We start from the raw sequence: 20019 nt of genomic DNA on the forward strand, positions 1-20019 counted from the left end.
GTTATTCACATCTTATCTTCAGCCCACATACCCACCACTAAGAAATTGTATCACAGTAAGTGGAAGAGGTTTGCTATCTGGGCTCAACTCAGAGGCTTGGACCCTATTACTGCCCCGATACCAGAGGTCTTAAAATTTTTAACATCCTTGTTTAATCAAGGATCTTCAGTCTCTACTATTAAAGTCCAACTAGCAGCTATCTCCAAATTTCACGATTCCATAGACCCACCTTTGATGAGCAGCAGATTATGTAAAACTTTCATGAAAGGTGCTGTGCTTTTAAGACCCCCAGTTTTTCCATCCTGCGCCTCCGTGGGATCTTGATTTGGTACTTCGTGCCTTAACATCTTCCCCCTTTGAACCGGCTGCTACATGTGAGTTGAAATATCTGTCCTGGAAAACTGCCTTCTTAGTTGCAATTACCTCTGCAAGAAGAGTTTCAGAACTTCAAGCCCTATCTATCAAACCACTGTACTTGATTTTTCACAAGGATAGAGTATCACTTCGGCCTAATCCATCTTTTGTTCCAAAAGTTTGTTCTAATCTCTGTCTCCAACTGTCCTTGGAGCTACCAGTTTTCTTTCCAAAATTTTCAAACAAGGTGGAATACACATTCCATACATTGGATGTTCACAGGCAATTGCGCTTCTATCTAGATAGGACTCAACAAATTCGGAAAACAGATCAATTGTTTGTGTCCTTTTCAGATAATAAACTGGGCAAAACCATCACTAAAGCTACTATTGCAAAATGGATCAGAGATTGCATAACTCAGGCTTATTCCTCTTCAAATAAACAACTTACAACGTCTGTCAAAGCTCACTCTACTAGGGCTATGGCTACCTCTATTGCATTCCATTCCAAGCTCGCTATTTCTGAGATTTGTGCTGCGGCTACTTGGTCCAACCCGCACACTTTCATTTCTCACTATAAATTGGATGTGGCATCTAAAGGACGAGCATCATTTGGTTCCACGGTACTCAGGAGTGTTTTCCAGTGAGCCACCCAGGATTTAGGTGCTAGGGACGCTGTCCCATCAGTCAGAATGTAGGCGAGATAGGATCACATAACATCTTTTAGTTATGTACTCACCATAACTTCAGATGTTTGGGATCCATCTCGCCTACATTCCTAATACCCACCCTCCTTCCCCCTGCCTTGGAGATCAGAAGAGATTGAACGGTTTGAGTTCTACTGTTTTATCTTGTATCATCTGTCAATGTTATATAAGCAGTGCATGCGTGTGTGCATGTATGCGGACAAACTAGATCTGGGGGACTGGTAGTGGTGCATCCTGGGATATAGTAAGCTCAGCCAATAAGAGACTTCGCTCTTTGGCATAAGCGTGCCGAGTCAGAGCCGAGGATCGGCTCCGAACCCATCAGTCAGAATGTAGGCGAGATGGATCCCAAACATCTGAAGTTATGGTGAGTACATAACTAAAAGTTTTGCCACAATGTGAATCATAATAAGAGGCAATTGAGATTGCAGTAGTTTTTAATCACACTTTGTTGTGCCTTTTTAAAAACAACCCATTAACATGTTCAATTTCTCTTTTTTAGGCTATTAATGACATGCTTCCTGTTCTTGCAAAAAGAAAGATGGATGCTATTATTGCTGAAGCACAAGATGCCCAATTTAAACTGGAGTGTATTCCATCTTCAACTTCAGAGTATGTCAGCAGCTTGTTATTTCTTGACGAAATACAGGACCGGGTAAGAGACACATTCTGTGTCCTTCGTGTACTAGTAATAACTTGATGATAATAGACTGAATTGGTACGCTAAACTAGTATGCACCCTCTTATCCAGCAGATTTGAATACATTTCATTGAATAAACATTATCTTGTGAGCATTCTGTTATATTTTCACAGAAGCAGAAACTTCTAGCATACAGAATTTGGTAATGGTGGAATTGGGATTCAAGATGATTCAGTAATGATGGTAGTGATGGTGTGAATGACTAGATTACTTCCAGACATCTTTCAGCAGAGAAGTGGTATGGGGTTAAGCATCATAAGCACAGGCTGGTAAATTTGTCACCAACCATCTCCAAAAAGAGTTTACAATTAACATGCTGTTAGAAGGGAGATTTGGAAATCCCAATGATGTCATTACATATCTCATTTTATTGAAGAAATGTATTGATCTGCAGTCCAGGCAAAGTTTCACTCCTCTGAGATGGTTCCTTATAAATTACCAGTACTTATCCATTAATGAGGATACCAAGTACAAAACTGGGTGGTAGGCTAGAAATGAAAGTCTGATGAAGTCCTGTTAAAATTTATTGGGACCAAAGCCATTAGAATTTTTCATTAAACAGTTGTTTGATTTTAATAGTAGTACCATTTTTCTTTCCTGAGTTCCAGATGTTTGTTTGTTTCTTTATTATTGGTGTTTATGCTGATATTGTGAGCAGCTTGCAGTACTAGTTGTGAAGCACTTTTCTAGAGTTGTGGTTCATGATTTTCTGTATGATTTGGTTCCTAGAAATGAAAATAGCTTCCCCATCTTTTGTGCTTCAGTATAGAAAATAACACCTTAAAAAGAAATCTCTTCCTCTATTTAAGTGGCTCAGCTGCTGATGTGGTCTGGATCCCCTGCTGACAAAGGTGGAAAAGTGGTCCAGAAAAGCCTTAAAATCACACATGTTGACTTGAGGCATACAGTCTTCAAAAATGGTAACCATCTGAAATTCCAAGAGTCATTAGTGCAAGCTCCATAATAGTGAGAACAAATGACTGAAAATGCAGACTTTAACATATTAAGTCTGAGATTTCCAGTTCTCAAAATATTTTCCTCTTTCCCTGAGGTATGACGATCTTGGAGTTGGTATATATAGGTTTGGGGCTGTGAGGTGTTTGCTCCCCACATTGGGGGTTGCAGGGAGAGTTTGCTTCCTTGCAAAAAAAAAAATATTTAAAGGAAAACAACAGTGTTTGATACTTGATGATTGTTTGTCATCATTATGATCACTATTGTAGTAGCCTAAGCTTTATAGATTATATCATGCTTAAGATATAACAGCCAGCCAACTTCAAAGCTTCAGGACACCTTGCACGCTCCTAAACCTTCAGTCAGCCCAAGGTGAGCTGACTGAAAGTCAGGTTTTGGGTGCCAAGCCATTTAGAGCTTTCCTGCACCAAAGAGAGCACTCCTCTATGGGCTTTCAAGGTTTGGCAGTCAGCTAATGCTGTTCCATTGCTGGGCAGATAAGTTCAATTCAGGGGGAAAAATAATTCCACTTTACTTTTTATCACAGAAAAGTTACTTTTTCTGTAAAATGTCTATATTTAAGATATGAAAGTGTTTTTCTTGAGTGTTGTGACTTTTAGGTACTTTTAAACGGGGTGCATTGTTTTTACCTTTGCGGTAAAAAGTTGTTTAAAACTACTTTTTCTTTGGAGAATCTGTTGTTATTTTACTTTTGGGAGTTGGGATATTTTTAAAGTGCCTTTTTCTGTGTTTTTATTTTAGGAAAAAGTTACTTTTTTACTATTTATTTGTTTTACTGACTGTTACAGCTAAGCTTCCCTGGGAATCAGACACCATATTTGGCTTGGCCGTGGAACAATGTACCAGTTCCTCAGTTGGTCCTTCTTCCTGCTACAAAAGAAAAACATTGTTAATCAGACCTTGTCACCACATCAGACTGGTAGTTTGCCTCAGCTGCATGTGTGTATTGCTGTGGAAAAAGCTGATTCTTCAGACCATTCATCTTTTTCTTCAGATTCCTCTGGTGCAGTCCTTGCAGCCATGGACCTAGGGTTAGACACATACTTTGTGGCTGTTAGAATCCCCATAGTATTCAAGAGAGAGACACTCTTGTTGGTCTTTGGAGAAGGGGGCAGTGAAAGTACAATGTTGTGCTCGTCCTTGGGGAAATTGTTACTGGCAATACTGAGTCTGTTTCTTCTGAAATTCCTGTTAAACAGAAAGAGAAAACTAAACATATGTCTTCTGTATCAGTTACTCTGAACAGGAGTGATTTATTAGGCTTAGTGCAGGGCTAGTGCAGGCTCTTGATCCTTATTTTAAACCTGTTTCTACTAAGAAAAGAAGGGATTCCTCTTTCCCTGATCAGGATCAACAGACTGAACCTAGAGAATGTGAAGAGACAGATACAGTTTTTATTCCACAGATTTCTGATTCAGAATCTGAGAAACTGGTGGTATCTGACGATTCTTGCATTCTCTTTCTCTGAGACTATTTCCAAGATGAGTATTTTTTGAGTGGGAAAACAGTGAGGATGCCCAATTCCACAGAAAGTATTATGACTTGCTATAACTGGAACTTCCAGAACCCTCACCTATTTCTCCAGTTCTGTCTGGCTTGTAGGATGCTTTTGTCACAGCCTACATTTTCCTTGGCAGTCAGCCTGTTGCCCCTAAAAAAGCAGGTATAAGTTCCTCAGTCTTTTAATTTTTTATCCACTAATCACAGACCTAGCCCAATGACAATTGCTTTAGTAAATCCAGCAGTTGCTAAATAATTTGTTAATACTAATCCCTATCCTTCTGACAAGGACACTTTTGACAAGTTTGGGGAAAAAAGGAAATGCTTCTGCAACTTTCATTTTTAGAATTTTTAATTGTTAGACACATGTTGAAGTTTATCCTGGCTAATTGTGAAAGTATGAGATGTTTTGGCATCAGTTTATTCTTGTGAGGAGAAATCTGCTTTATACAATTTGGTTTCTTCTGTTTCCCAAGCCACTGCCAATTGTTTAAAATGTGCCTATGACACTATGGATACCACTTCCATGGCTGCTACTGTTTCAAGGAGGTTTGCCTGGTTGAATTCTCAAAACTCTCCGGTGGATATCAAGAATGAGATTTTGAATTCATCCTTGGACAGCAATCTAGTCTTTAGGACCTTCTGGTGCAGAAGTCAGCAAAAACTGTGATGAGATGAGAAAGCTGATTTAGAGAATATGTTAGATTTTTCAGCATTCCTTCTTTGAGTTTTTCAAGGAGTTCTTTTCTCCCTCTTATGACCATAGTTAAAAGCAAAATAAATTGCCTATGTAAAATTCTGGTAAGCAAACATTTTTAAAAGCAGGACCCCCCACCCAGAGTAAAGGTCAGTCCAATAATTCAGAATGATTATATGAGGGACATTGTTCCCCCCCTCCAACTCTGGCAGTCCCTTAAACCTCCCAAAAAGTCTGAATCTCCATTTTTCTCTGACACCAGATTGTTACAAATAAAAATGAGTCCTGAATATGATCCATCTAGACTACAGATGGTAATGGGAGGCTCTCCCTCCTTTTCAGGGGATTCCTCCTCGTACACCAGATCAAATTCTACTCTTTCCTTCATCTTACAAGAAATTGTCTCAGCAGGTAATAGCTGTTCCCTCCCCTATGTCACTAGAATAATTTTATTCAGTTGTTCCTGGTGCCAAAGAAAGAACATTTTTGGAGACCAGTTCTGGACCTTTCCTTCCTGAACCAGTTTTTGATAGTGCCCAAGTTCAAAATGCTTTCACTTCACAACTAATTAACCCTCCCTCCTTATCTGTGTTAGTGACTATAGATTTAAATGATAATATTGTCTCATTCCAGTCATCAAGATTGCAGGTGGTTCTTAAGATTTTGTGTATCTGGGTTACATTATCAGCTCTCTGCCTTACATTTTGGCCTATCCACTGCTCCAAGAGTGTTCACAAAGTATCTAGCTCCAGTGACAGCCCACTGCAGAATGCAGGGCGTCCACATTTTTCCTTATTTAGATGACATACTTTTCTTTGCAGAGTCTTTTCCAAAGTGTCAGGAATGTCTCTTGGATAATGGATTTCCTACACAGCTGGGATTCCAGGAGAACATTCAGAATTATTTTCTGACTCCTTTTCACAGTATTGTTTATTGGGGGTGCCTGCTGGATACCTCAGTACAAACAGCTTTTCTTTCACAGGAAAAAAAATATTTATTTAGATCTACTTCTGTGGTTTTCTACTCAGACTTCAGTTTCAGCAGGGAAATTCCTGAAGATTCTTGGTCTCATGGTATCCATGGCTCCACATGAAAAATATACTGTAGTATCTGAAATCTCTATGGTCACAGCATAAACACCAATTTAGTTTTCAAATTCCAGTTTTAGGATCTGTAAAAAGGAATATGTAGTAGAGACATTAGATTTCTCAGAATCCAGGTACCCAACACAGTCTTTCACAACAGACTCCTCAAATTTTGCTATGGGAGCAGATGTTTGGTTCCTTGGAACAAAAAAGACTGGCCCGAATACATACATATAAAAGTGTTGCTAGCTCTTATAAATGTTGCAAAATCTCACTACAGTGATGCTGTACATACACAACCAAGGGGAAGACAGATCTTATACCCTGTACAAACCAACCATGTTTGAACAAGCTCATCAGGCTGCCTTGAAGTTCTTAACATGAAAAAATGTCTCATTCATTGCTGTGACCTCTGCAAGAAGAGTACCTGAGTTACAAGGTTCTGTGGTGAATCCGCTTTATCTCATTTCCACAAGGACAGGGTTTTCTTTGAGAACTAATCCTTCTTTTATACCTTAAGTGGTATCTGAGTTTATCTGAACCAAATCTATTCATTTACCTACCTGTCTTCTTTCTAGAACCTAAAAATTATGCAGAAAGGGTACTTTGTTACTTGGATGTCCACAGACAACTCTGGTATTAGTATGACAAAACAAAATCTTTCAAAACTTCTGATCAGTTGTCCATTTCCCATGAAGGTAAGAAAAAAAGGTAATCTGTATCAAAACAAAGTATTTCAAATGGTTGTCTCAGGGTGCTATCTTTTATTATTCCCACTTCAGTAAAACTATCCCAGGCAGGGTCATGGATCTCACTACTTGGGCCTTGGCTTCATGTGTGGCTTTTTAAAAAGGTTTGGATTCTGCAAGCAGAATCTTGTTTCTCTGTGCATAATTTTACAAATCACCATAAACTAGACTTCTTCTGCAGATTTAGGGCAGGTTTTGCTAGCACCATTCTCCAGGGGCACCTGGACCTTTCTCTTTCTTCTTCCCGTTATGGTAATCTACGTATATAACTTAAGCTACTGCAGCCGTGATCATAATGATGAACATAATACAGTTTATAAGTAAATATTCAAATGATCATGACTGCAGTAGCCACTCCCCTCTATTCCCTTTTATTTCTAAAATGTTTTGCCAGGGTGTGGATGCATTTTTTTGTTCTTCTTCTAGCATTGTTGTCATGGTTTTAGCCTCCCTCTTTCTGTTGACATGAAAGTTCTGAAGGGCTTGATGGTGACTTTTGGTCAGCTCAGCTCAAGCTGACTAATGTGCCTGAAACTTTGGAAGCTGGTTGGCTGTTATATCCTGTGCAAGATATAACCCATATATCTTCTGCAGCAGTGATCATTCAAACACCTACTCATGTTAAGTTTGCTTACACAACTGTACTTTCTCTTGTATTTTTTGCAGTTCTGTGGCTGGACTTACGAGGCTTGGAATTACAATAGAAAAACCTAAAAGTGTTAGAAAGTAATTATGGGTGCACTTTTTGTGCAGAGGAAATTTAAATGTAAGAGACACATAATCTGAATGTCTAGTAAGTAAGGAAGAGCTGTACAAACTTCATCATAATTAAAAATTAATTTGTCTGTTACGTTGCATTAATGTTAATTGATTACTACCACCATGTGACACCATGTTCACTTTCATTTTTTCTTGTTTTGCCTTGTCTACATTCTGTGATGGTCCTTTAAAATCTATACATTTTGAATGTCAATATATATATGGACAGAGTTGTTCAAACTATGTTATATATTATGCAGTATAAGAAGTATTTTCTAATGCTAAATATATTATTTTTATAATGCTGTGACTATGTCTTGTACAGTGGATATAAAAAGTATACACACCCCTGTTAAAATGCCAGGTTTTTATGATATAAAAAAATGAGGCCACAATAAATCATTTCAAAACTTTTCCCACCTTTAATGTAACCTATAACCTGTGCAATTCAATTGAGAAACAAACAAATCTCTTAGGGGAAAAATATAAAAAATAAAAAACGTACGATAAGCTGGTTGCATCTAATACTTTGTTGAAGCACCTTTTGATTTAGTTACAGCATTCAGTCTTCTTGGGTAGGAGTTTAGCAACATGGCTCATCTTGACTTGGCAATATTTGCCCACTGTTCCTTGCAAAAGTTCTCCAAATCTGTCAGATTGCGAGGGGATCATTTAGGCACAGCTCTCCTCAGGTCACCCTACAGATTTTCTATTGGATTTAGGTCTGCGTTCTGGCTGGGCCATTCAAAAACTTTAATTTTCTTCTGGTGAAGCCATTCTTTTGTTGATTTGGATGTATGCTTTGGGTCATTGTTGTGTTGAAAGGTGAAATTCCTCTTCATCTTCAGCTTTCTAGCAGACACCTGAAGGTTTTGGGCCAAAAGTGACTGGTATTTGGAACTGTTTATAATTCTCTCCACATTGACTAAAGCCCCAGTTCCAGCTGAAGAAAAGCAACCCCAAAGCATGATACTTACCACCACTGTGCTTCACCATGGGGATGGTGTCCTTTTGGTGATGTTAAGTATTGATGTTAAGTTGTCAATCTCGCCTTCATTCTTGCTGGATGGGTTCGGAGCCGATCCTCGGCTCCGACTCGGCCACTTACTAAAGCTCGAGAGCTAATTTTATCGGCTCAAGGCAACCCTATATCCCATGATGCAAGGCGATAACTACCCAGATCTCGTTTGCCGCTTTCGCTTGCGAGGTGCATTTTTACCGGCTCCTGGTAAGTTTTCACATTTTCAGACTTTTAGTCACTCCCTTTTCGTTTTAGTCCACTACTGTTATTGTTTTAACTCTTAACGGATAGATTTTAAACCCTATCTCCCGTTATTGGTCCCCCTTTTCCAGTTATTTATCCCTTCCCCTAAGTTAGGCCTTAAGCCTCCCCCTTTCCTAATTTTTTGTCAGGGATTCTGTGTGGTGTTTTTGTGTGTTTGTATCCCTGTTTTATTTTTATTTTGGATTAGGTGTTTATTGTGTGTGTGTGTGTGTGTGTGTGTGTGTGTTTTTGATACTTAGTGTTCCCTCGACACAGTTATGTCGAAAGACACAAAGGTCTCAGGCTTCAAGAAGTGTGACTCGTGCTGTCAGAAAATGTCTCTGACAGACGGTCACACTTCTTGTGTTTACTGCCTGGGACCTCTGCACCTGCAGGACTCTTGTTCTGTCTGCCACGCCTTCAGCCCAAGAGTCCTGCAGGAGCGCAGAAATAAACTAATACTGAGGGGCTTATTAAAGCCTGAGAGCTCCCCTACTAAGTCTGCTCTGGGGAAGCCCTTGAAACCAGTAAAGCCTTCGGCTCCAAGCCCTAAGCCATCGGCTACTGGTTCGCCTTCTGTGATGAGATCGGCTCCGGCCGGAGCCGATCCTTCTGTGTCACAGCTTACAGTATTGGCTCCACCTGGCGCCGATACCGCTAAATCTAGGCACTCACTGTCGGCTCCGGCTGGAGCCGACGTATCCTCGGCTCCTTCGGCTCCACCCATTTCCAGAAAGAGATCAAGATCCCCTTCATTGGAGTCTATACATTCGGCTCCGAGATCACCCCTGCTCCCGGAGCGAAGCCATCGGAGCTGGTCTTCTCGGTCATCCAGGCTGTCCAACCAGGACCTAGAGAGAGTGGTGAGTAGACTATTAAAGTCTCAGGCATTGGCCCAAATGCTCCATAGCCCATCTCATCAGATGGTAGCTATTACACATCCACCTAACATTCCTCCTTTGACTCTCCTACAGAGGTCATAGCCGGAGCTCCTCGGAGCCGTGACTGTTGTGGCTTCGGAGCCGATACCTCCCCCTTCGGCTCCGTCGTCCTCCACTCCGATCTCCTCCTTGATGCCTTCATTGGAGGGATCCAGGCATCTGGTCTCTCTCATCGGCTCCGAGGGGGCGAGTGGCATCGGACCCTTGTCCGACCCCGTTCTCCCTCTTGGAGCCTCGGCGCTAGGGAGCTCAGCCCCGACATCAGGCTTGGAGCCGTCCCTATCGGTGCGGCCTGGGGTTCCTATCTCTTTGGAGCGGGAGCCTTCTGGCCTCTCTGATGGGGGAGCCTTCGAGGTGATGAGGAGTTTACTAGCCCCAGGGCGTAGTCAACGGTCGGTTCCATCAGCTCCTCCCACTACAGTGCATGCTGACGTCTCTTTCCACTCTCTTGCTCCCGGACCCAGAGATCCAACGCCTCAGGTTTCCCCACTGGGAATATCTTCCTCTTCCGAGGCTTCTCCTGACACGTCAGGTGAGCCTCCGCGTAAGAGGACATGTAAGAGGAAACATCTAGACTCCCCCGAGTCTGTTACATCCGATACTGACTTGGATGAGTCGGAGGGATCCCCAAGGTCCCCCTCTGAGGATGTCTCTTTCTCAGACATCCTTGATCTCCTTAAGCAGAGGGGGAACTGGCCTTCCCTTAATCCTTCTGAGGATGAGTCGGTATACCTGGAGGCGGTCGGGTCTCGACCCTCCACCTCCTGGGTGTCTCCGCCTTTCGACCCTCTTATGGACGTGGTGGCTCGGAAGGCATGGATGGCCCTGGATTCGGTGGAACCCATTCCTCGGAGGCCTTCTAAATTCATCACAGCCCCACCTGATAGGCAATTTTTGACAAAAGGTGTCCCGGTTGATGCCATGGTGGTGGCTGCAGCCACCAAGAAGGAACTAGCTGATCCTTCAGTACCTGTCTATCCTCCTAACAAGGATTCCAGGACTATGGATAGGTACGGCAAGCGGATATTTTCTTAAGTGACCTTTGCCATGCGGTCGCTGAACTACTTGTGTCACTTCACCCACCTTCAAAGAGATGTTCTTAAAGAGTTGGGAGAAGTTTTACAGGATCCGTCAGCTGCTGGATCCCAGGATAAAATTAACTCACAGCTAGGAATCCTAAACTCCATTGTTAACTCCTCCATGTGGCTCATTTCATATGCAGCCGATGGAGCGAGTAGGGCCGCAGGCACAGGAGTGGCTTTAAGGCTTCAATCCTGGATGCGGCTTTGTAATTTTGCAGACCCCTTCAAGGCATCCTTCACAAACTCTCCTTTTGATGGTTCGACCTTATTCGGACCTCAAGTGAAAGACACCTTGACTAGATGCGAACAAGATGGCAAGACTCTTTCTGCCGTAGGAGTCCGTTTCTCCACCCCTTCAAGACCTTACCCAAAAGGTCAGAAGGGAGAGAAAATGTGGTTCTGCAAATCTCAAGGAGTCACGCCTGACACACGAGGTCAGTTTACCCCCAGAGGCAGAGGGGGTAACAACAACAGACGCTGCCCTAGGGGCAGAGGGGGTCCGCAGAATCAGGGTAGCAGGGAGCCTCTCTCTGACAAACCCTTCCAGTATCCCTGATATGTTGCCCGATTGTCCACCTTCGGAGGCAGTCAGGGGAAGATTATCGCTGTACCCAAAAGCTTGGCTTTCCCTTTCTCAAGACAAATGGGTACAGTCGATCATATCCGAGGGTTACAAAATTCCCTTTATTCAAACCCCAATTCAGCAAAAGGGAACCCTTCCAGACGTTCCACCTGGTCTAAGGGAACTAGCAGTACCAGAGATATCAAAACTGCTAGCAAAAAGAGCCATCCAGCCAGTCCCAGCAGACCAAATAGGATCCGGAATCTACTCAAGGTTCTTTTTAGTACCAAAAAAGACAGGGGACTGGAGACCAATATTAGATCTCAGCAAACTAAACAAGTTTGTAAAGAAAACAAGATTCTGGATGGTCACGCTTCAGTCCATTCTACCCTTTCTGGGCAAGGACAATTGGATGTGCTCAGTGGACCTTCAGGATGCGTACTATCACATAAATATTCACAGGCGCTCCAGAAGGTTTCTCTTTTTTCAGCTGGGGGCCAGTCACTTCCAATTCAGAGCCCTGCCGTTTGGACTCACTACAGCCCCCAGAGTGTTCACCAAATTTATGGCAGCAGTTACGGCTCACCTGAAACGTCAAGGATTCCAGGTGTTTCCATATCTAGATGACTGGCTCCTCACTGCCACCACCAGGCATCAACTTCTCCAAGCCAGAGATTACACCATTCATTCACATTTGCAGAGGGCTAGGGATCTCTATAAATTTTGAAAAATCTACCTTGTCACCTTGTCAATCTATTACCTTTATAGGTGCCAAATTGGACACCGTACAACTTTCAGCAAAGTTAACAGATCAAAGGATCTTGGATATTCAAAACCACATCCATGTGCTTCTCCAGAGCGACAAAATTCAGGCCAGATTTGCCCTGAAAGTATTGGGTCTTATGGCGGCCACCATAACACTTCTTCCCCTTGCCCGCTTTTACATGCGTCTCCTACAGTGGATGCTGTTCACCCAATGGTCTTTTCAACGACTTCCCATGCGTCAGAGGATCATGATAACTCCAATTTGCAAAAGGCATCTGACCTGGTGGATATTGTCCCCTCAAGTCCATCAGGGCAGACCCTTTGTTCCTCCCGCCCCGGTTGCCACGGTTACATTGGACGCCTCCCTGATCGGGTGGGGGGGGGCATTATCAGGGAAGGATGGTCCATGGCACTTGGCAACCTTTCGAATGCCACCTGCATATAAATGTCCTGGAGATGAGAGCAGTGCTTTTAACGTTGCAAGCCCTCCACGACTCTCTTCCCCTGGGGACTATTGCAGTCCAAACGGACAATATGTCTGTAGTATGGTATATCAACAAGCAGGGCGGAACCAAGTCCTATCCACTGTGTCGAGAGGCACTCAGACTTTGGCAGTGGGCAATCTCTTCTCAGCGGTTTCTGATAGCAACGCATATCCCCGGGAAGTCCAACATCATAGCGGACAGGTTGAGCAGAGCTGTTCTCATGCCTCACAAGTGGTCTCTCAAACAATCTGTGATGGAAGAGATTTTTCAGAAATGGGGCCTTCCTTGCTGCGATCTTTTTGCTACGCCTCAAAACAGCAAATGCCCCGACTTCTTCTCCCTCTTCCCCCTTCCAGGCCATCCCCCCAGAGACGCTCTAATCCAAGATTGGCCCCGGGGACTTCTCTATGCTTTTCCTCCCTTTCCTCTAATACCACAAGTAATTCAGAAAGCAACCGCCTTGAGAGCCAAGATGATTCTCATTGCCCCTTATTGGCCTCAACAGATATGGTTTCCGTTCCTGCATCATTATCTTTTGGTACAGCCATGGCATCTGGACCCGGTTCCAGATCTTCTGACCCACCAGTCGGGGCAGCTGCACCAATCCATACCTTCTCTCACCCTCACTGCTCGGTTGCTCCACTTCCATCCCTAGCCAGGCTTCCTATGATTTCTAATCCTGTCCGGGATATCAAAGTAGCTTCCTTTAAATCTTCCACCAGAAGGATTTACACTAGTAAATGGCAACGTTTCTCCTTCTGGGCAAAAGCTAGGAACATAGATCCCTTTACTGCTCCGATTCATTCGGTCTTGGAATTCCTAGCAGAAATATTTCACTCAGGATCTTCTTCCTCCACAGTAAAAGTTCAGTTGGCAGCCATTTCAAATTTTCATATTGGCTTGTTGGACCACAACATCATGTCCCATAAACTTTGCAAGGCATTCCTTAGAGGTGTATTTTTACTTAAGCCTCCGATTAGAGACCCCCCACCACAGTGGGATCTAAATTTAATCTTAACATCTTTGATTCTTCCCCCCTTTGAACCTGCGTCTACCTGTTCATTGAAATTTCTTTCTTGGAAGACACTCTTCCTGGTCGCCATTACTTCTGCCAGGAGAGTATCTGAGCTTCATGCCCTCTGCATTCATCCTCCCTACTTAATCTTCCACAAAGACAGAGTTTCTCTAAGGACTAATCCGTCTTTTTTACCCAAAGTGGCATCGCAGACAAACTTAAATCAATCTATTGATCTTCCAGTTTTTTTCCCAAATTATTCTAATAGAGCGGAGCAAAGGCTACATCATCTCGATGTTCACCGCCAACTCAGATATTATTTGGACAGAACCAAACAATTTAGGAAATCTGATCAACTGTTTTTATCCTATGCAGAGAAAAGGAAAGGCCTTCCTGTATCCAAGGTAACCCTATCTAGGTGGCTGTCTTCTGTGATTGCATGCATTTATCAACTCAGAGGTAAAGAGTTGACTTCTAGGCCAAAAGTCCATTCAACTAGAGCACTAGCTACATCTACAGCTTTTCAGGCTAGACTTCCAATAGACACTATTTGTGCAGCAGCCACATGGGCCTCTCCTCATACCTTTGTTTCACATTAGAAATTGGACTTGGCCTCCAGAAACAGAGCAAATTTTGGTTCCACCGTTCTCAAGAGTCTGTTCCATTGAGCCACCCAGGATAAAGGTGCTAGGGACGCGGTCCCATCCAGCAAGAATGAAGGCGAGATTGACAACTTAACATTGAGAAGTTATGTACCTACCATAACGTTCCATGTTAGTTGTCTTCTCGCTTCTTTCTTGGCCCCTCCCACCATCCCCCTAGCCTGGTCAGACCGAGAAGTTTATTCCTCTTCCTTGAAGAGTCCTGATCCAATTTTTCCAAGCTAATTAGCTTCCTAGTGTCACTAGATCAGATTGGTCTTTTTAGGATTATTTCCCCTTCCTCCTCCTCTCCAGTTGGAGGAATATATTGCATAATTTTTCCTTAGCTACCAAATGAGATCTGGGTAGTTATCGCCTTGCATCATGGGATATAGGGTTGCCTCGAGCCGGTAAAATTAGCTCTCGAGCTTTAGTAAGTGGCCAAGTCGGAGCCGAGGATCGGCTCCGAACCCATCCAGCAAGAAAGAAGGCGAGAGAAGACAAGTAACATGGAACGTTATGGTAGGTACATAACTTCTCATTTTTGTGCCAAACGTACCTTTTGGAATTGTGACCAAAAATTTCAACCTTGGTCTCATCTGACCATAACACATTTTCCCACATGCTTTTGGGAGACCTGATGTATTGTTTTACAAATTTTAGCTGGGCCTGGATGTTTTTCTGCATAAGAAAAGGCTTCCATCTTGCAACCCTACCCCATAGTCCAGACATATGGAGAATACTGGAGATTGTTGTCACATGTAGTACACAACCAGTACTTGCCAGAAATTCCTGCAGCTCCTTCAGTGTTGCTGTAGGTCTCTTGGCAGCTTCCCTGCCCAGTTTTCATCTTGTCTTTTCATCAATGTTGGAGGGATGTCCAGTTCTTTGCAACATCACTGTTGTCCCATATTTTCTCCACTTTTTGATGATTGTTTTCACTGTGTTCCATGGTATATCCAATGCTATGGAAATTTTTTTGTACCCTTCTCCTTAATGATACCTTTCAAGCAATGAGATCCCTTTGATGCTCTGTAAGCTATCTGTGAACCATGGCTTTTAATGTAGCAGGCAACTCATAAATGTCAGGAAAATCCTACTAGGACAGCTGAACTTTAGGGCCTACTTCACCCTGTCGAAGGCCAACAATATCGAAGCTGATATTGTCGGCACCAAAATGTCGAAAGCGAAAGTCATCGTGTGTGTAAATGGAAATCTCCGTAAGGGGAGATTTCCATTTACTGACATGTAGTACGATCTCGGAGTTGGTATATTTAAGTAGAGAGGGTGTAGGGGGTGCAGTGGGGCTTGCCCCCTTGCATAGAGCAATTTGTGTTGTGTTTGGGTGTTTTTTTTTGTGTGTTCGATGTTCGGGGGTTTCGACATTTTCATGTAGATTATTACGCTATCGACAGTTTGAGTTTTCGACAGTGTAATATAAACACAAACTTTTCAGAGTCTCTTTAATTGATGGCAGGTGTGTACCCAAGAAGACTGAATGCTGTAATTAAATCAAAAGGTGCTTCAACAAAGTATTAGTTTAAGGGCATGCACACATATGCAACCAGCTTGTTGTACGTTTTTTCTTTTTTATATTTTTCCCCTAATAGATTTGTTTGTTTTTCAATTGAAATGTACAGGTTATAGGGCACATTAAAGGTGGGAAAAGTTTTGAAATAATTTATTGTGGTTTCATTTTTTTTTATATAAAAACCTGGCATATTAACAGGAGTGTGCACATTTCTATATCCACTGTATGCACAGAATGATGTTATCAGTCAGGATGTTCTCATTCTAAGTACACGTGGCATTATATTTATTTATGTGGTTTTGTTAGTTAATTATATAATTGAGTTAACTTCACTGAGCCAAAGGCTTCCTTACAGAGAAAACCTATAAGAAAATCATCACAGTAGAAACCTGGTGACACTTTTAAGAGTAGGCAGTCAGCCTAAACAGTATTTCTTTTGAGAGACTGGAAGAAAAGCCACACAGATATAAGGAGACCATACAGACTGCCCAGACTGTATTCATAGGGCAGGATTAAACTTCAAGCCTCTGCAGATAAAAAGGTAGCAGTAATTTATTATATTTAGGCTGAACATGTCTTGTAATAACACATCACTGTGAGTCTGAATGACTCAGAAAGCTTTGTGTGAAAACCAAAATGCAGAACCTTCTGCTTGCAAACTGCAAGAGTAGGTTTCCAAACATGGATGCATAATGTGAAATCTACCCTAAACAGGCCATTAAGTCCACAATAAATTTTATGTTTTGTAACTTACAATCCTCATTATAATGGATGCCCATTATTACCGCATGCTACATCCATTATTCTCAGTTACTGTTTAACACTTCTCCTTCCCATGGGCTATAAACTAGCACAGTCATATTTGACCACTTAGTTTGACCTGTCTGCTTGACCAAATGAGTACCCTAAAAGTGTTGTAGTTTGAATTTAACTTGAGTTCTAAATAGGTGAATATTAGGCTAACTGCCTTGAAGGGCCGTTTAGACTAGTCAATATCCTTAGGTCAGAATCAAACCCTGTATCTTCTGGTTACGAAGGGAAGTCCATAACCATTATGTAAAATTCACCCCCTTAAGAAATATAAGTTCACAGGTGAATATAAAGAGAAATTACTAAGGCAGACAGAAACACAGTCACCTTTTTTCTTTACTAGACTAATCCCCTCAGAGGGCCCTTTTAAACCTAGTCAAGTTTCACAAGGTGAGATTCAAATTTTGTACTTTATGTTTGTGAAGTAAGCACTTTAACCATTATGTCAGACCTCTTGTACTTTCCATTCCTTTTGCCACATTGAAATAGCTAGTCTACTAATTATCACCTGACCATGAATTATGCATATGTGTTTTTCATGAACGGTGTGGTCACCCAGGAAGTTAAAGCACAAGATGATAAATGTCACCAGGAGTGCATAAATCCTGCATTACCACTAGTGGTTGTAAGTGATAGTAGCAGTGTTTTATACCAGAACAAATGAAGAAATGCTGTGCTCGTCCACTAGTAGAAAACTCAGAAACATTGGAACACAGACATTTTATTGGACTACTGGAAGTTATTGAGTTACTGATGTTAGATACAGTCCTTTAATATCCACTCATGAAAGAGAAGTACATCTTCATTTCTCAGTGGCACAAAAAGACACCTGAAAATGCTAGTATAAGGAAAAAAGGGCATCTCAGATGCTTAGTACCATTATTTCAAGCCTTTAATTTTTAACTTCTGATTCCTCACTGAGTTTTAAAAGAAATAGATATCCGTCTTTGTCCAAATCTGATTCCATCTTGTAAGAGCAAGAACTTGACTGGACATAAAATTCTCTTATTTCTATACCCCAGGAAGGGGAATCTGAATTTGAAGAAAATTATCTTTTTATGAAACTATATCCAGAATGAAAGATTTTTTTTTCAGTGGGAACAATGTGAAATTGAACTATCCCCAAAAATATGATTTATTACAGCGGGATTTTCTGCAGCATGCAGCTGTTCGTACTGTTCTTCCAGCTTTCAGTGATGTTTTCTTAGCAGCCTGCAGCATGCTTGGCAGTCATCTTCCTTCTACTAAAAAATCAGACTGATTACATAGGGTCCCTCAGACCCACAAATAACTATTTTATTATCCCAATTCAGACCCTTCAGTTATTTAATTGCCAAAACTATCTGTTGTAAATGCTAACCCTATCAGTTATGACAGATTAGAAAGCTTTTCACAGATTTGTGAATGAAGTATATTCGTCCTCAATTTTATCCTTCAGAATTCTAAATTGTCAGCAGAAACATAGCAAGGGTGGGGCAAAGGGGAAGGTCACCCAGGATACAAGGTATTGGGGGTGATCAGGAAGTGCATTTTGCATTTCCTGCAGTGTTTAGCACTTTAGCACTTCTTTTGCAGTAAGCTGCTTTTGCAAGACACTTGCTACAAATATAGCAACTGGTTTGCTACAGTTTAAAAGTTGAAGTCCTTTTTTTTTCTTTCTTTGCATTTGAAGAGTATCAGATTGGAAACTGACACCAAGCGCTAGATGAGCCCAGATGAACCAACTATAGTTCTGATTGTCAGGCTAATATGTCAAAATATTTTCTTGCTTTTTGAAAATACGGAAAAGTTAACTGCCAGCCTCCATTCTTCAGAAGCTAAGACTTCTCTGAATTCTTCAATATCCCTCTGTAACTCGACCAGCTAAACACACTCAAATGTTCTTGTGACTGTGCTAATAATTTATCAAGAGCTGCTGCTACTGGATCACTAATGAGAAGGTTTGGCTGGTTATATTCCCCAAATTGAACAGAGAATGCCAGAGTTGAGATCTTGCATTTTCCACTAGATCGAGAAATATTGTTTGGGCCTTCCTCTGCTAAGGTCCTTAAAAGATTTTATGAAAAAGGAAAGTTAATTCAGGGGGGTCACTTTGAATTTTTCAAGATTCCTTTCCAAAATGAACCTGGAAACTTTCCTTCCAGTTCTGGATCCTTTAATAAGAAACACCACAAATGGTCTCAACAAGATCCAGGCAAACAGAATTTCAAAAAACAATGGCAAAGGAGCTCAAAAAGGAAAGGAGAGCCCCAAACAAAAGACTGACTATATGTCTCTTCAGGTGTTTTCTCCTCTCCCATCCTTACAACCCATTAAATCTTGCCCAGAGTCTAGATCATTGTTTTCCCCAGTGGCACCAGAGAACATCAGTTAACTTCAGACATGTGGGTTATGAGAATCATATAGAAATGTTATATTTGGCAGTGGGAGTCCCATCCTTCTTTTCAAGGAATTCCTCTTCATCCCTCAAACCAAATTTCCTTGTTTCCTCCAATCCTGAAAAAAAATGCTCTCTCTAGGGATTATAGAACTAGTTCACCCAGATCAAACAGAGAAGTGAGTTTATTGAAGAATCCTTCTGGTGCCAAAGAGACCAGTCTAGACCTTTCCTTTCCTTTCTAAACATTTACATCAAGATGATTTCCCTTCATTCTCTGTTACCCCTAATTTCTCATCTCTTTTTTTTTGTAATGCTACACTTAAAATATGCTTATTATCACTTCCCATTTCTCAAACAGTTCAGACGTTTCTCAAGATTTTATGTGTCTGGCTTACATTTTTAGTTTTTTATTTTACCCTTTGGACTATCTATAGCACCAGTGATGTTTACAAAATGTCTGGCACCAGTAGCAGCTAACTACAGGTTGCAAAGCATTCACATTTTTTTCTATATTTAGATGATTTTCTTATATTTGCAGACTGATTTTTCAAAATATCAGGAATATCTGCTATGGGTAAAGGACCTTTTTCTTTGTCTGGAATTCTAGGTGAACTTATAGAAATCTTCTCTCATTCCTTCTCTCAAGGTAGTATTTCTGTGATACCTTCTAGATACATCCCTCATGATGGCTTTTCTTCTTCAAAACAATAAAGACATTTACAAGGAACAATTTCTGTTTTTCTCCACCAACCCCTGGCCTTATCAAGTGAATATATTATAATTCTGGGTTTCAACAATTTTCATGATTTCTTTGGCCAGACATAACATGAGAAAAATTAATTGGTTCTTCAAATATGTTTGAACCCAACACCAGCATCTTCTTTCCTTTTAGATCCCAGAGTTGGAATGCATCAAAGGGAGCTACATTTGTGGGTTGACCAGTTATGCCTCAACTCAGATTTGCCCTTCTTCCTTCCATTTCCTAATTAGTCTACTACCATAGGTGCCAAAACTTTG

At 41.5% G+C, this 20019-nt stretch overlaps 1 protein-coding gene across 1 annotated transcript in view; it reads left to right on the top strand.

Moving 5' to 3' along the window:
• Positions 1 to 20019, top strand: part of DNAH6 (dynein axonemal heavy chain 6) — a 5071261-nt gene that overhangs the window by 698087 nt on the left and 4353155 nt on the right. The window contains exon 15 of the mRNA XM_044059309.1: positions 1563 to 1715. Coding sequence (XP_043915244.1) covers positions 1563 to 1715 — 153 coding nt within the window. The remainder of the gene's footprint in view (positions 1 to 1562; positions 1716 to 20019) is intronic.

Source organism: Protopterus annectens, chromosome 17.part0, assembly GCF_019279795.1.
Source record: "Protopterus annectens isolate FY-2018-M chromosome 17.part0, PAN1.0, whole genome shotgun sequence".
Lineage (NCBI taxonomy): Eukaryota > Metazoa > Chordata > Ceratodontiformes > Protopteridae > Protopterus > Protopterus annectens.